We start from the raw sequence: 18,538 nt of genomic DNA, 5'->3' as shown, positions 1-18,538 counted from the left end.
AAGTTTTTGAGAAAATTATACAAAAACAAATGAATGAGTTTCTTAATCTGTTCAGTCTATTTACCCCCAAGCAATAAGGCTTTCGAAAGAAAAACATCTGCATTACAGCTTTGTTAAGTGTCTCGGAAGATATAAGGAAAGCTATAGACGAGGATAATGTCACATTTTTAAAACTCCTCGATTCTCTGCAACTTGTATAAATGAGGACTTAAGCTTGATTGAGCGTTGGTCGGTTGATAACTGCTTACTTCTTTACCCAAAGTGTCTCGTGGTTTCAAAAAACAAAATTAATGTGTCTTACTTTCCAGCAATCCTTTTGAATAACTGTCCTATTGCTTATGTCGACTCAGCTAAAAATTTAGGTGTAGTTTTTAACCGCAGCCTTACCTGGACACATCATATAAACAACACAATTGGGAAATCGTATGGTGTCCTACGCGCATGCTATGGTCAACACAGCACTTTATTCCTTTAACAATTAGAATTCTGCTAGTGAAAACGCTGATTTTACCTCTGCTTACTTACGGCTGTGAAATATTTTGTAAGTTAGACTTTGAGAGTAAAAGGAAATTAACGGTTGCATTTAATAGTGCAATAAGATATATTCACGAGCTGCGACGTTACGATAGAGTTTCGCAGTATACATGCCAACTTCTTGGGATGTCGTTTGAGAATTTTATAAAATTCCGCACAATAACCTTGTTCTCTGTTTTCAACTATAACAGATGTCGTAATCTAGTAATTCCGCGTTTTCATTGTCTAACATCTGAACGTCAGTTCTTTGTCAACTCAGTAAGAATTTGGAATTCATTGCCGCGAGAAATAAAAAGTATTAATAACATGAAAAAAATGGGAAAGGAACACATTCACAAATTTGTAAAACTTGAATTAAAATCAATTATGTACGTAGCTACTGTACATTTTACAAGCTACACTATAAATAAGATATTGTATCTTAAAGTGTAAGCTAATCAAGAAAATAAATAAATACTAAATACTTATATTTAAAAACAATAGCAAACAAAATATAATTTGTCTGTTAACACCACCTTAAGTAAGTAAGACTAGTTTTGAATTCAAAGAAATTTGAAAACTAATTCTCCCCCTGGTCGGGCCATGACCTTTAAGTTTGTTAGGTAAAACTGTCTTCACCTCAATTAAGGATTTCAAAATGTACGTACATTTCTTCTTTCTGGTTAAAAAAAAACAAAGGTCATAACTTTGTGTTTTTAGAAAACAAACTTTTTAAATTTAATTATCGGCTGCTTAATATTTACAAATTAAAATTTTCAAACAAAATTCCACACAAACCCAACAAAATCACGTATTTTCTTCTAACCTTACTCTTATCTCTTATGTATGATCTTAAATGATATAAAAAGCATTTTAGGTATATGCAAATTGGTTACACCAACAATGGAATATTTTATTTTATACCCATCAATGTTTAACAAAAAATAAAAAAGAAAGATTAAAGATGTGACTAGTAGTACACACCCATTTATTTAAAAATAAATAAACTAACTATACAAATTTTGCATAATTAAACAGGATAACAAATTATGAACTTTAAGCAAAAAGCAATGAGGGTGTTTTTAGTTTTCATATACAATTTTATATTTTTTGGAAAAAAAATATAAAAATAGAAGAAAATTCATGACACAGGGCGATTTCTTATGAACCTTGAAATGTCACAACTTAAAAGACATTAAATTTAATTAGGTTTGAGTTTTTTGACACTGCTAACAAAAGGCACTAGCGTAACACGCTGTTAACTATAAGGTATACAATCGTTGCGGAAAATAACCCAATTAAATAAAAATTCTTAAAATATTTTCCTTTCATCTGTTGTTGTTGTTTACGTGTGAATTGACAAAGATTGGATTAGTATCACTTAACACATCCCCCACTTTATTATCCATGTCGAACGCTTCTATTTATTCTTTCTATTTATTTATTTTTAATTTTTGTTGGTGAGCGATGTCAGACTACAAAGCGTATTATTAGACACGCTCTTGCCCACCAAAGTGCAAATTAATTCAATTTTTATTTTTTTTATTTCATTACAGATAAATCTTCTATATATACTTAAAGTTAAACGACACACGCTTATACAAATGAAATGTGAATTCATAGCAAAATGATGTTGAGTACAATTAATTCCACTACAAAAAATAGTTGCATAATCAGTAATATTATGACCAATCACGGAACCCAATCCAAAGATGAAGTTGATTTTGTGCTTCGACCAAAAGCAACAGCAGTTGGCAGTCAGGATTGGAAAAAGGAAGATGTTCCAACTGCGGTGGCGGCGGCTGTAGTCGATCAACAAAATCACAATAAAAAGATTGAAATTCAACAGAATGGCCTAAAGAAAACAGTGCTACCAAATAGAACAAATTACAACAGCGTTAATAATAACAATAATAATAATGATGTTAAAGGCAGCTTAAAGGCATCATTGTCCAGTTTGGACAGGCTGTCCTTGTTTGCGTTTAGCAAGAAAATCAATTATAAATCGAGTCCTGGTGTCCTGGTCACAAATAATGATGCGACACAAATGAACGATACCAAATTGCAAACCACACTTATAGGTACTATGCCTCAAGATGCACAAAACTGTGGGAACAATAACCATCATAAGTTCGTGAAGGCTGCTTCGATAGCTAGGCTTCTCGGGAACACCTACAATACAAAGAAATTTGAGAAGGAATTATCAGCAGCCTCTGCTGGCGGTGGTGGAGGTGGTGGTGATGTGAAAACAAAATTCAATACATTTTCTGGTGGACGGCGAAGAACTAATGCGCCTTATATGGAAAGATTTAAAAAGTACTGTAAGGAAGATGAAGATCTACCTGATATTGGAAGTGGTTGTCATGGGAGTGGTAGTGGCAGTGGTGGACTGGGTTCTATGACAAGTTTAAGTGTTAGTAATAAAGATGTGGCAGCTCTTAATTTGGAGAATTTCCATGACAGCAACAAGGACTTAAGTGTGAAAGCTTTTCGAACAATTTCCCGCGGGCTGGGCAAATTGTGGTGGAAGAGGACGCACAGTGTAGACATAAGTAATCCAGATCCGGAGTTTAAGGTCTCCTATTTGGGCAATGTGCTCACTGGCTGGGCTAAAGGTAATTTATAAACTTATGTTAATTTATTTAATGTATTAAAACATTGTCCATATATGTAAACGAGTGTTGTTTTGTAATTTTAGTTTCCTAGGGCTTTATTATTTGCTCGCTGAGACACTTAAGGTGCAAAAAGCATCCTTAAATATCCGTAGTGTCCATCTGGAGTTACAAAAGTAGTTTTTACAATTGAACTCTTTTGAATGGGTATCTGATGAAACCCTGAAGCCATATCAAGAGATGTTAAATATTTGTTGCCAGAGAATTGGTCCAACTGATCTTCAATTCTGGGTAGAGGGTTTTGGTTCTTCACAGTTGCAGTATTAAATGCTCGATTGTTTTAACATAAACGATGTTGAAAATTTATTTGCGTTATTAATTCAACGGGGATAACAAAGGGCAAAAACTAGTATCTCAGACTTTATTGTCGTTTTTAAGTTCACTTATAATATCATTGCGTATTGTTCTTTCTGAAAAAGTCATTCGATATGGTCTAACCCCTTCACCACAGAAGCAGAATATTTGTTCAACAGTTTGTTCACTTCATTGCTTTAATCAAATTGAATTTCTTCAAACTTGTTTAATAAAAAGAACTACATGTCATAATTCTTGCGCTGCAAAGTTGAACTATGTCTATCTACTCTTATTTTTAGTGATGAATCACTTTAAACATCAGGTACAAATAAAACCTCATTCTTTGGATATTTTTCGGCAAAATATTGAACATTTATTTCGGTCTTAAGATTTTTAATTTCAACCAAAAGTTTGCATTTTTCTGTAAGAAGAATTGGATGATTTGCCTTGAACACTTAGCAAATAAGGTATTCTGTAAGGAACAATCAGAACCAGTATCTAACAAACAGTGGTAAAGTTTTCCTTTTAAGAACGCATAAGTTGTGTTATGCTTGTGATCAAATTCACTTTTCTTTTTTCCGCGTTTTGTACCAAGTTCCAAGTTTTTTTGAGGTGAAGGCAATTTTTGTCGTTGATTGACTGGACTATATAGTAAAATGGTTTGAAAGATGGCTTTAAATATTAAAATTCTGTTTTTGTTAGTTAGTACAGAATTACGATCTATGAAAGGATAAAGTAATTTAATAGCAAGTATTATTTTTTTAAGTGTATATGTTATATGAGATCTGAATGTAAGTTTAGTGTCAAGATGTATCCCTAGATATTTTACAGATTTGTCTCAAGTTATATCATTTCCATTGATTTGAAGTTGATTACTGGGAAGGAAACCTTTTTTGTGAGAAAAAGAAAGCACTTTTCTGTATTTAATTTTATTACCATATTTTTCCAATATATCAACATTCATTTGTCAGAACTCTGACAAAATTAATAGTTTTCTCTTTTAATACATTTTGATGAAATTATTAATTTTTTTGAAATTCACCTATTCCCAAACCTAATCCCAAAACTAATCCAAAAAAAAATATTGAAACTAACTATACTTTTAAAACACAAACTTTTCTCTCTCTAACCAACTTTCGTTCCTTAAACGGAAAACTTCTCCTACATCTGTAAAGCCTCCATCCAAACAAGTATCTTTTAAAACTTATCATCCGGGTCTTGGTTTTTGCTCTCCGATGGTTGATGCTCCTGCTAAAACACCCGCTTATACAAATTTCATCCATTCTCACACCATTAACCCTACTTCTTCTTCATCAGTTTCCCAAGAACATCAAGGATTCCTTAACCCAATGATCCCTCCAAATGTAAAGTTAACTAAACATTTATCTGAGGCCAATACTAATGATCGGTATGTTATGTCCCGTCTTAGAGACCACAAAATCTACAATAATGTTCGTCTTTACTTAGTTTTCCTGCACGACAAACTAGATTCTGTTTGCTTTGAAGGTAAAACAAATACAAACATTAAGGTTTTAATCTCACAAGAAGGTCTCCCTACCAAACATGATAGGTTAGGTTAGGTTGAAGTGGCTGTCCAGATGTCATTGACACACGTAGACCTCAAGGGTCCATTGTGATACCACTAATGAGGTTACTCATGGGAGAGTAATGAATTTAAACAAACCATTTTGTATTTACTTTTAATAATGTTAGAGAGACGTTTTGTGTCAATCGTTGCCAGTTCACTGGTGTTATCGAAGAAGGGATTACCGAGAAAGTTATTCCTTCTAATGGAGAGTGCTGGACATGTACATAGAAGGTGTTGGACTGTTTCCTCTTCCTCCTCGTCCATGCAGCTTCTACAGAAGTCATTTGTGTAGACCCCTAGCCTCAGAGCATGTCTTCCTATGAGGCAGTGTCCCGTTATTACTCCAATTGTAGAGCTTATACTTTGCCATATTTGCTTGGTTGCTAGGCAGGTGATACTTTGTGACCATCTAGCATTTGTTGTTTCTAGAGCATATTGCTTGAGAAGTTATTTGCATGTAGCAAGTGGTGTTCCTATGTTATGTTTTTGTCTAACATACTCGTAAGGCAGATGTGTTCCGTTTTTGGCGAGCTCATCGGCTTTAAAATTTCCCGGAATGTCTCTCTGGCCGCGCACCCAAATGAGGTGAATGTTAAACTGTTCCGTCATCTCATTCAGAGATGATTGACAATCGTGGACTGTTCGAGAGTTTGTGGAGACAGACGCGAGAGATTTAAGAGCGGCTTGGCTGTCTGAGAAGATTCGTATATCCTTACAAGATATAACGTTTTCTTTGAGCCAGGATAGTGCTTCTTTAATCACCATTACCTTGGCCTGGAATACACTACATTGATTGGGAAGTCTATAGGATAGACTGAGATTCAGTTGTTCTGAATAGATACCACTTCCAACTCCGTGATCGGTCTTTGAACCGTCAGTATAGAAGAGTACCGCATCGTCTTCCAGGGGTCTCTCTTCTTCCCAGGAGTATCTTGAAGGGATGGACACATGGAATCTTTCACCAAATACCATTTTTGGGGTGGTATAGTCTAAGCGATCTGGGATAGATCTGAAATTGTCTAGAATAGTAGTATGTCCAGTATTGTTACTGGTCCATTAAGAGGTGGCTCTAAGCCTTACACATGAGTTGGAAGCCACCTTTTTAGAGAAGATGTCAAGTGGTGTTAGGTTTAAAAGCACTTCCAATGCTGCGGTTGGTGTTGAGCGAAGTGCTCCTGTGATGCACATACCTGCTGACCGCTGGACTTTGATGAGCTTATTTAGATTTACCATCTTGTCCAGTGCGGTCCACCATACGACGGCTCAAAATGAGTATCGGCCTGATTACCGAAGTTATTTTTGTGGAAAGCCCCATTTTGATCCTATGGCCTTTTTACAAGTAAAAAGCGCTACAGTAGCTTTTTTGAGTCTTTCATCAATATTTGCCTTCCAATTTAGTTTTTTGTCTAAAATGAGGCCCAAATATTTAGCTTGATCGGAAAAGCTTAATGGTATTCCTCTAATCTTGGGTGGGCTAATCTGAGGAATTTTATATCTTCTTGAAAAGAGTATTAATTCTGTTTTGTGTGGGTTGACGTCCAATGCACATTGCTTAGCCCATCTAGTTAGCCTGTTTAGGGCATTTTGTAGGAGTTCCGAGAGAACTTGGATGAACCAAACATGATGCTCTTATGGAAATATTCTTGAAATTTCATGATGGTCTTGAAATTTCTCCTCAAAAAGTGAGAGAAGATCTAACCTCTTTTGCGTCGTTCGTCATCAAAACGACTATCTCATATCCAAAAATCCCGTTCAGATATGAAGAAATACTATCGCTCCTAACCTAAAGACCACTAAACCTAAATGTCTTAGCCTTTACTATCAAAATGTAAGAGGGTTAAGGTCTTAAACGTCTGCCGTCTTTAATAACTCCCAAAAACTTCCTTATGACATCTTTGCCCTTACCGAAACCAACCTCACACCTGATATCCCTAGTAATGAACTTTTCACTAACGACTTTTCCATCTATCGAATGGATATCGTAGAATATGCGAGTAATACACACGGTCGTGGTGTGCTTTTAGCTATCACTAGTAATTTTGAAAGTTCATTACTCCGTATTCCCACTTCAATCGAATTAGAAGGTGTATCCCTAAGTTTTGTCTTTTTGTCCTTTGTTGTTATATTTATTGTCTGATTGTGGTCTTTTTCAACTAAATGGAGTAGCAAACTTTATGGGGGGACACCTTGATCTCATATTCTCAGCTGATTGCGATAACTGTGTTGTCTCCCCGAGCCCTCACCTTCTCTCAACCTTAGATCGCTATCATCCACACCTTAATCTCTTCTTCCCCATTGAATTTGAAAACAACTTTTTTGAAATGGAAAATTACTGTTATGATTTTCGTAGGTCTCATTTCTCCAAAACTTAACAATCTTCTTAGCTCAGACTTTGAGTTAAGATCCCTCCACTTAACAGTTGAGTCCCTTACAAATTGGTTTTATTTGATTCTTTCGTACTGTATTGAAGAATCAGTACCGTTCTCTCGTAGAAAAGATTTCACCTCTGCTCCACCTTGGTACAACAGGGAGCTCCGTAGCCTAAGCAATACCCGTAACAAGCTTTGGAAGATCTTTTTACAGTCCAAATCTGATACTGATCACAACAACTATCTTCTCGCCTATAATTCTTTCTCTGAATTATAACCAATACCTTAACCAAATGGAAAATAACCTTCTTTCTGATGGAAGGAAATTTTTTAAGTTTATAAATGTCAAACGAAAATCTGATAGGTTTCCACCTTCAATGAGTTTCTCCACCATAATCTCCTCTGATCCAACAACCATATCAAATCTATTTGTTAATTACTTTAGCAAATCGTATACTGAACATCTGCATGATCCTGATCCACACTACTCTAGTTATTTAGATGGTTGCACTCAAGCCTCCCTTTCATCGCTTACAATAACTGAAGAAATGGTACTTGCCAAAATCGTAAGCCTCAAAGGAAACTTTAGCCCTGGTCCTGATGGCGTCCCATCAGTCTTTTAACTCTCTCTTTCCCAAGGTGTGTTTCCTCATAATTCATTCATATTTCCCATTCATAAACAAGGCAATACAACTGAAATTAACAATTATAGACCTATTGCTAACTTTTATGCATTCCAAAACTTTTTCAAAGCTTAGTTTATGATTCCGTTTAATTCCATTGCAAGCCTTTATTCTCCCCCGCTCAACATGGTTTTCTTAAAGGTAGATCCACTACGACTAACTTAATTGTATTTATATTCAAATTTTTGTCAGCCCTTGAGAATGGCAAAGAAGTTGATGTTGTATACACTGATTATAGCAAAGCCTTTGATAAAATATCCCATAAGATAATTTATCTCAAACTAAGAGCCCTAGGCTTTCCATCTATATTTATAAGCTGGATAAGCTCCTATCTTACGAATAGAACTTATAGAACTTTCAGTAACTCAGTCTCCAGTCCTATACATGCAACTTCAGGAGTCCCACAAGGTAGTCACCTTGGCTCCGTTCTCTTCGTCTTATGTGTTAACGATGTCTGTCTTAAATTAAAAAACTCAGATATCCTAATATTTGCGGATGATAAGAAAATTTTTAAGATTATCTCTACTCCATCTGATTCCTTACTTTTACAAAATGATCTTAATATCCCATCTCATAGAGTATACTACTTCCTTAATGACGCCGTCAACGTAGTCGATTCTATAAGAGATCTTGGTATTATGTGTGACAAACACCTGAATTTCCATTCCCATTTTGACCAAATTATTAATAAGCTAATAGATCTCTCGGTTTTATTAAGAGATGGTCAAAAGAATTTTTCAACCCCTATGTAACTAAAGCGCTTTACATTTCCCTAGTCCGTCCTCATCTTCAATATGCATGCCAAGTATGGTCTCCCTTTTATGAAAACCATTCACTCAGAATTGAAAATGTTCAAAGACGTTTCGTTCGATTTGCCTTACGTGGCCTCCCCTGGGATGATACATCCAACTTGCCTCCTTATGCCGATCGACTAAAACTGATAGGTTTGCAGCCCTTATATATTAGACGCAAAAACGCTGATATATTATATGCTCACCAATTGTTAATGGGCAATATAGATTCCCCGGCACTCCTGAGTGATATTCATCTTAACACCAACCCTCGAAATCTGCGATCTGTTTCCCTTTTCTATATCCCTCATCCCGCACTAATTACGGGCACTTTGAACCAATGTCCAGAATTCTTCGTCACTGCAATGCTGCTATGGTAGTTTTCGATTTCAACATTTCCAAATCCCATCTGAAAGATACCCTTTACTTTTTCCCTTTTTGAGTCCGAATTCTCCGCCCCAAGTAATTTTAAGTCAAATAAAATCAAAAACCTTAGGGCCCACATGAATTAATGTTGAAAACTGATAACAAGAACTGCAAAAAAAAAAAAAATGTTAAGCTAGTGTTAAGTTTAGTTAAGTTATGATAGCTTGTATTAAGCTAAATAAATACATATATATTTACGTTTTTATCGGTATTAAAAAGGTATTCAAAGTGTGAAGTTTTTATAAATTACATCAAATGGAGTCCTGGTCGTGTAGCACTTCATTGATTCTGAATGTTCAAAATGTCAAGCCAATTCAAATAAACTTAGACACAATACAGCAGTTTCTTTCTATAAGGCTTTTTAAGTAGCTTTCCAGAATTGACCATAATAATTTCTTGGGCTCGTAAACTAAAAACTATTAAATTTAAATGGAAATATATTCAAATTCTTCAATCACAAGACAAACAAATCAATAAAAAGATTCATTTTTATTTCTTTAAAATAATCCCAGTATTTCTTAAATTTAAATCTCGTATGCATATAAGAAATATTAAAAATAAAAACAAAAGACTCTCTTCATGTAGGCAAAAAAGAGTGTGGTCAACAAACAAAAAATTCTATTAACAAATAAATAGCTAGAATCTAAATTTATAATTTATTCATTCTTTGAAATGTAACTTTTTTCTTTTTAAATTTCATTAAATTGTTAAATCGCACAAAAACCTGATGCTCAGGTTTTAACTTACATATATAAACAAATCTAAAAACCACAACACAAAATAAGTAAATATGTTTGCATATGATTGTGTTGTGACTGTTGAAGTCAAACTCCTGGCTTAGAATAAACTATATATAAGTTTAGGTATATGCTCCCGAACTTCAAATACAGGGTGATTGATATAAGATGTACCAAAAAGCTGTAGCGAGTAGGATGGTTTGAAACAATAAAAAAAAAGTACAGGAGGGGAGCAAAGGAAGAAATCCATACCTGACATTTTATTTTTAAATAGAGTTTTTTGAACAGATAGTTTTTGAAAAATGATTGTTAAAACTTGAAACTAAAATAAACAAATTTAAATTTTAAAGTAATTTATTCAAAATTATGTGCTTTTGTTTTTCAAATTCCATTCTCTTAGTTATTTTCAATAAAAACACAAAAAAAAACGGATGTTCAAATATTTCTTAGTTTTTGAGAAATACAAATTATTAAAAGTGATTTTTCCTAAGAATCACCCTATGATATTTTTTTAAAGTATCTAATAATGTAAATTATACAAATGATTATCTTAAGAGTTGCGTGGCTACACGTGTTAAAAGCTTAATGTTAAGTTATTTTTTCCAGAAAAAAGAAAAACAAATAAAAGAAAAGAAATTTATAAATTATTATAATGTAAAGGTATGCCGACATTATGTATATTGTATATATTATGTATGTATATAATTCAGAAAAACAAAGATTTAAAATTATATTTTCTTCTTCCATGAAATGAACATTATGCTATTATTATTTTTGTCATGTTAGCAGAGCTGCGACACATTGTCACACTAAATAAACAAGCTAAATAATGTTTTACAGGGGTTAAGCTTAAAGTTCAAGTTCGACTTACCTTGGAATGTGTCATTGACAATAATATTACAATAAAATTGAAAAGCCAGCAAAGGCAAAGTACACGTTTAATCGGATGACGAATTCCCTTAAGTGGCCCTTTATATATATTATTCCAAAGATGTACGCATGTATATATGTGCAATCTTCTTTTATTTCGAGTTATTTAAATTTTTACTCTAATACATAAATGTAGATTGTATACGTTTCCAGTTTATATTAAAAGTTTATTCATAACCAAAAGTATAGACTTTACCTTTAGTTAAACTATCCAATTCAAACTATTTTATTTATGTTCCAAAATCATAACCAGTATACTGAAAAGATTGAAGTTTACATTTATCAATAGGTCTATGGACCTAAAAAGCCTCACTTTCTATAGTCTGCATATATATCAGCTTGGAAAATGAGAACTTAAGCTTCTTAAGACTCAACATTATATTGCTTATAAGCTTTAGATTATGAATTCTCTTGTGCTTTTTGTTATTTAAATGCTTTTATCTTCGTGGATCTTTACTTATGACACAAATCAAATCAAAACAAATACTTTCCGCTCCTGGTTCGAGTTAACCGCTTACCACTTTAAACGGTTAGATTTATTTTAAAAGTTCTTTGAATTTTTATTTATATTTGTATTTATATTTATATTTGTATTTTTTATATTTATATTTATATTTATATTTATATTTATATTTATATTTATATTTATATTTAAATTTATATTTGTTATTGTATTTAAAGGTGTCAAAACATCCTTTCACTAATCACATTTTTTAAGGGATTAAAATCTCGCCTTTTTATTTCTTTATCACTTTAGTTTTTTTTTTCAAAATTTACCCTTCAAAAACTGGTTAAGACAACCAGAAAGGGGTTTTTTAAAGCTAGGTAAATATCCCTTAACAATAAGTTTTATGGTGATTTTGCAAAGTAAAAACCTTAATATTCTAGAAACAGTTTAATATCTTAACAAATCAGTTTTGAAATTAACTTAAAGGTCTTTATTTGCCTCTATCTGAGATTTTAAAAAACCTTGAAAGCAATTCCTTTATGTCTTTGAATAATTCGTTAATTTATATTGCTCTTACCTTAAAAAAGTCAACCGAATGAAAGATGTCAAATTCAGGGGCAACTGGATCGAAATCGAAGGAAAAGCATTTTCTGTGGTGGATGGTGAATTCAAATGCGGAACTGAAGCGGCCAAACCTGTTTTGAAAGAAATATACAAACAGAATCTTGAGAATTTCGAACTTAATTACAGCCCAAATTAGCAACCAGAAGTCTGTCCCGATTATAGAATAAGTAGAATTAAGATTAATGAAATGAAAACTGTTAAAAACCAAAAATTATTCAAGGGGTGTAAATTGCTATGGATTCCTGCAGTTAAAACGTACAGATTTGTAAGAGCAAGTGGAGGAGCAGTTTATGGAATACGTTCAAATTCATCTTTTTTGCAGGCCAACTTTATAAAATTAATGGACAAGGATTTAGTGCAAATAATAACAGGAAAAAAATCTGTGCATATCTTGCCATTGTTTATAAACTGTAACAGATGGGAAGAAGACTTCCGCTCTTTTGGTAGATGTCTTGAAGATGGCTACATTATGAACTGCATTGTCTTAGGGGATTTCAAGGCCAGAGTAGGAGAAAACCAAAAAATCTCACATGAAATCGCTGCACCAAACAGCCAGTTGTCAATAGAAAGTAAATTTCACTTACTGCTAAAAACATCATTGATGTCATAAAATCAGGGACAGGAAACCAACGACACACAGAAGGAGTAGAAGGTAGGAAGAAATAGTATAATGAAAAGTGCGAAAAAGCAAGAAAAAAGTCCGTCTATTGGTTAAAAAAACTCAGGAAAAATGCGGCACAAAGTATTTATCTTCGAACAAATAAAGCTTACAAGAATCTTTGTAAAAACACAAAAAAATAATACTACAAATCGATTGGCGCAAAACTGAAAGAGGTGAAGACGTCTAAGGACTGGTGGAGTTTAGCAAAAGAGCTAAAAGCAACTCTATTAGTGAAAGGAAATGCTTTGACTAGTGCAGACTTTAAAGAATATTTCTTGCTGCTACTCAACCCACACATGCCTCCAGTGCATATCGAAAGCAAGCCTCAAAATCTTGCTGTTCCTCTTCTCGATGTGATGGGGTATCACGGTCAACGAATTTAATGAATTTCTTCAAAATACAAAAAGGAATGAATCGCCATGTCAAGACCGAGTGCCATATGAGTTCCTTACCAAAGCCCCACAATCAGCAATAAATATATTAGCTAAACTTTTCAATTGAATGCTTGTTACCAAAAATTTTAGCAAAGGTGATAATTGAAATGAAGATATTCTGGTTTAGTAGTTGAGAAAATAGCCTCAATCGGGAAGATGTAGAACAGTTGCGTGAGATCTCGGATGTCTGGGATGTCTCCAAAATTCACTGGATACCGAAAGCAAGAGCAGGGCTCATTATGCTCAATAGAACACAATGGACAGAAACTAAAAATCTAAACTGTACTCTCTGCAATTCAAACGAAGAAGAGACACTTACACATTTTGTGGGAACTTGCCGAATTTTAAAAAATATGCGCCGAGAGACATTAGGAAGTGGTTCACTTGATTTAAACACTATAATATAAATTTCTTAAATGGAATAAAGGATTGGAACTGCATCATCAAATACATCAAAATACCAACAACTCATATATGAATTAAACAACTAGAATTTGAAACGTATCTTAATTATATTTTTGCTTAAAAATAATTATAAATCTAGGGCAGTTTTTAGAAAAAATTGTATTGATTGCGACAGACGACAAAAGTCATTGTTGAACCTTTTTGTTTAAAGAAATAATAGCACATTTGTTAAATTATTACTAATTCTATAAGAACTGAATCAAATCATAAAAATATAAGAAACAATTTAATGCATGGATAAAGTGAAATAAACAACATTACTTACTATTACTTACTTACTAACTGTTGTTGATGCCGAGTTCAAACTCCGATTTTAGTTTTATGTGCTCAAATTGAGAAATACTTGTTTTCTACATTATGTTTATATTTTGTTTTCAATATATTCCAAATACTTTATGTTATAACCTTAAAACTGCGAGTTCGAAATAAGATCACAAACTGCTTTTATACCGTTTTTTTTTTCTATCAAAAACCTTTTTAGCACAAATTCTTAAACGTTTTTATTTCTCGAACTATTCAAGGTTGTATCTCAAAAACCTGACTTTATTTCTTTGATATATTTTTAACTTTAAAATATTTTTAAGTTTTTTTCGTTTTATTTTAAAGGTCACAAGTCCGTTTTGGAAAACCCTTTATCAAAGAAAAATAATAAATATGGGGAATTTTTAAATAACCGCCAAGCCGATCAGCATAAATATTAATTTTAGTATTGTTGAACCTTATTAGTAGTACCCGTGGCATGATGGTTAGTGCGTTGGACTGTCATGCAAGGGGTCTTGGGTTCAATCCCTGCCTGTGTCACCTTAATTTAAAAATAAAAAATAATTTTCGCGGGTACTGCCTTTTGCGAGGAATTGACAAATCCTTTAAGAGGAATTCTTGTCATGAAAAAGTGCTTTCTCAAACTAGCCGTTCGGATTCGGCCTAAAATTGTAGGTCCCTTCCATTCCTGACAACAGTACTCGCACACAGGAATGGTTGAGAGTTGTAAGTCACTAGGCCCTGGCTCACAACGGACTGTTGCGCCACCCCATTTGATTTGATTTTGAACCTTATTAAGTTGTAGAGTTTTGAACAATTCCAGAATTCCATAACAAATTGTACTTAAATCGATTGTTCCTTTTTTTAAATATATCTTAAACTAACTTTAATTTTAATATTATGACGATATTAACTTAAACTTAGAGCTTAAGTTGAAATTTTTAAGTTATTTATAAAATGTTTCTTTTGTTTTCAGGAGAAGGTTGCGTTGAAAAGCAATTGAACACCCTTTGGCGCAACTATCAACAAAATAACAAACCCGATGTGATAATGCGAATTAAAGTTTGCGCTTCTGGACTGAAAGCAACAACACGACAACACGGACTAACCGAATACTGGGCGAATCGGATAACTCATTGCTGTGCTCCAAAAAACTTTCCGCGCATATTCTGCTGGATTTACAGACATGAAGGTAGAAAACTCAAACATGAATTACGTTGTCATGCAATATTGTGCAGCAAAGAGAAAGTTGTCCAAGAAATCTGTAGTACCTTAAAAGTGAGTTTACATATTATATAGATTTTTACTCATGAACTAACTTTTACTTTTGGTTTTTTTTTTGCAGGAAAATTTAGATCGCGCCTTGAGAGATTTTAAACGAGAGAAAATTCTAAAACAGAACGCCAGATTAAGTTTGGCTAATTCGGCCTATGACAATCCAAGTCTACCTAGAAGGAAAATACTCCTTTCTGTAGGTGGAAATAATTACAGACCGCCTTTAGAGCGGTCAAAGTCTGCACCAAAGCTAATGGCGATCGAAGAAGCGATCGGAGAGGAAGACGGTGAAGATGTTGAAGAAACAAATGAACCAGAAATGAAAGCCTGCTGCCAGAAAGATTCCCTGTATCCAGCTATGACTTTGGGAAGACGAAGATGCAGACGTGGTCATTCCATAAGACGTACCGGGAAAACAAGACCGAATTTTTGTGAAGCATTTGATAATATTAATGGCAGTAGTAATGGATGCTGTAATACCAAAGAAAACATCAAAGATACAACGAAAAAAGTCGACGAAGTTAAAACTGACGAAAGTAAAAAATCAGTAGATTTGGGCTCCGACGAAGACGATTATGAGAAATTGTTGATCTTCAATAATTACGACACAGATTCACCTCTAGCTGGGGAACTGCTTCCATATTTTGACCTGCAGATGATAAAGAGCACGAACAGTACGAGTTTAACAGACCTCACAAATAACTTAGACGATGATCATGACCATGCTTCCAATGAAGAAGAACATAATCATGCGGAAGATGCTTTGGTAGAGGAACATCCAAATTATCAGCCCTCTGGCGGTCATCTCGAAGAAACCGAGATATCCTGTCAGAACATAATCACAGGGCTTTGTAGTGACGACGATGACGAGGAAGAGCTTTCAACGGATGAATTATTTTTCCGACAAGCTAGTATATTGAATATGCTTCATCGAAATTCTATGAGAAAAATACAACATCTTTCGATGAGCAGCGAAGAAAGCTCATTGGAAAATCAAGGAACAAGTGGTGTTGCTCCAGTGATAGCCAATCGTAAGCAGCTTTCAATGGATAGTGATGAAGGATCCATATCGAGTGGGTGCGAAACTGCTAGCACAGTGACGGCAAATGCTGATGATGTTTCACTTAAGTTTCGTCATGTTCAACAATTACAAAGAAATCCAACAATAAGTTACTCATCTACAGAGGGACCTTTAATATCTGAAGGACCCGTTGAAGAGGAGAATTGCCAAAGAAACTCAAATGATGAGCTTTTTCGCTCGAAAATCTCTCTAAAGCTTCGACAGCCTAATTCGCCATTCAAAGAAAGAAGCACCCGACTTAAACCAAAAACTGATCGCGATGGCTCAGATTCAGAATGCAGTGATGAATCTGGCTATGTAGAATATCAGGATGTAAAAAAGACAAACAGTAACAACTCCAGTAGTCAGCGGGCGAGTACGAGTACGAGTACAAGTACCGCAGTTTAAAACCATTTTACTTATACTTGTCATAATGATGACGGTTAATTTTTTCATTTAAAGAAGTTATTTCAACACAGATTTTATTTTAACCAATGTCTGGGTTTATCATTGATGGATGGTTTGTTTATGATGTATTTTAGTTAGAAAAGAAGTTTTTATTGTTTAAATTTGTATAAATTAAAATTCCTCTTTTTTAACAAACGCCCTTCCGCTCTCCGTATTATTTTAAGTTATTCTAGACAATGTTATAGATTTAGTTACTATTTTTAAAATTAAGGAAAAGATTATAATTTTATTTCGAAAATGATTGTTGCATTGTTTTTTTTTAATTATTTTATATTATTTAACATTATATTATTTGTGAAATTTATGAATTATTATTGAAAATATGAAACTAAGAACTTTTTAAATTAAATAATTTGTGTTTTGTTTTGTTGATGGGCATTAATAAATGCAATAATTGGTAAATATTTTTGATTCTCGTTATAATAGACAGTATGTTAATTATTTGAATTTGGTAATCTGTCATCAGTCATCACCCATATGAAAAACTCTTAAAAGAAAATCTCAGATGAAACGTGCTGATAACCCGGTTTCAACACGGAAAGAATTCTTAGATCAGATCAAGAAAAATGAATCCACTTATGTACCTGGGTTTGAAATAAGTAAATTGTTACTTTTTGTTTGCAATTTCATAAAATGAGCATAATGAAGATATTGACATTAAAAAATCATATTTCACTATGTTTAGCAATAATGCAATCAAGGAAAACAAATATTGCAAGCAGCGAATTGCAATTTGATATTAATTTGTATGAATTTAATGTTTTTACCGTTTTCTAGGCAGTATCGATACCAATTACCGTTTTCTAGGTCATTGTAGTCAACCATCGACTACCCGTAGCGTGATGGTTAGTGCGTTGGACTTTGTACAGACGACTTACAGACCCACATGACTTGGAGGTTAGGAATCTGAAGTCGTCAATAAAAAATGTCAATCTATTGATTCGGGACAACTACAGGTTTTTAACAAGTACTGCAACTGCAAGATCTGGTCAGTTAATTTGAATGACCCTAGTATGTTCCCTAAAACCAACAAGATATTCAGGAAAAAGAACGACAATGACCTTCCAAGTCTGAAACTCCAAAGAACTGAAGAGAACAGAGACGATCTAATTGCGTTAAGAACGGCCCGAAAAGTTGGAGTTATTAGAATTCTCATTCAGTGTGATTTCGACAAGATTCAGCGATATTGCGACGACTGGAAAATGAAAATAAATGTCCACAAGTTGGAGACAATTCTGTTCCGGACTAAATTTTGTTGGTGTTCCCACAAGGCAAGAAGATTTAAAAATGATTAAGCTTGACATCACTTTCTAAAATGCAAATGGTGTTTCCATGTTTCTTATGAAGTGCAAGTGGAATAGTTTGATTCGTGTTAAACAATGAAGAACTGAATAGTCCAGCAACATATAAGAATACGCTACTTACTCAATGTACATTTTTTTTTTATTTGCTTAAAACAAAACTATATTTTTTGTACACAAACATGCAAATAAACAGACCATAATGCATTATCTGTAAAACCAACTCTTCCAAACCTCGCTTTATTTCCGTCATACAAGTTTTCTGTCACTCTTCCATACTTTTTTGCTGTAGAGGTTGTTAAACAAGGCTTCTCTATCGAATGCAGCCTTGAATTCGATAATTCGTTTTATGTTCAAAAGGGGACCTAACACTAGTCAAAATGACACCAAGTCCAAAACTCAGTTTTCGCGAAATTACCGGTTTTCGCCGAAAACCTACATCGAAAACTCAAGTTTTTCCATACATTTTTAGTAAACCACAAGCTATCGTAAACCACAAGTTTTATATAAAACCTCTCGAAAACTAGTAGCAATTCAA

At 33.7% G+C, this 18,538-nt stretch overlaps 1 protein-coding gene across 1 annotated transcript in view; it reads left to right on the top strand.

The window, feature by feature from the left end:
• The window catches only part of LOC129953238 (uncharacterized), a 99,605-nt gene extending 82,838 nt beyond the window's left edge, over window positions 1–16,767 (top strand). Inside the window, exons 2-4 of the mRNA XM_056066196.1 lie at window positions 2,070–3,128; window positions 14,873–15,174; window positions 15,242–16,767. Coding sequence (XP_055922171.1) covers window positions 2,141–3,128; window positions 14,873–15,174; window positions 15,242–16,639 — 2,688 coding nt within the window. The 5' untranslated portion in view covers window positions 2,070–2,140 and the 3' untranslated portion in view covers window positions 16,640–16,767. The remainder of the gene's footprint in view (window positions 1–2,069; window positions 3,129–14,872; window positions 15,175–15,241) is intronic.
• The last annotated feature ends 1,771 nt before the right edge of the window (window positions 16,768–18,538 follow it).

This window comes from Eupeodes corollae, chromosome 1 (assembly GCF_945859685.1).
Source record: "Eupeodes corollae chromosome 1, idEupCoro1.1, whole genome shotgun sequence".
Taxonomy (NCBI): Eukaryota; Metazoa; Arthropoda; class Insecta; order Diptera; family Syrphidae; genus Eupeodes; species Eupeodes corollae.
The sequence above is the reverse complement of the archived record's forward strand: the minus strand, read 5'-3'. Positions and strand labels throughout refer to the sequence as shown.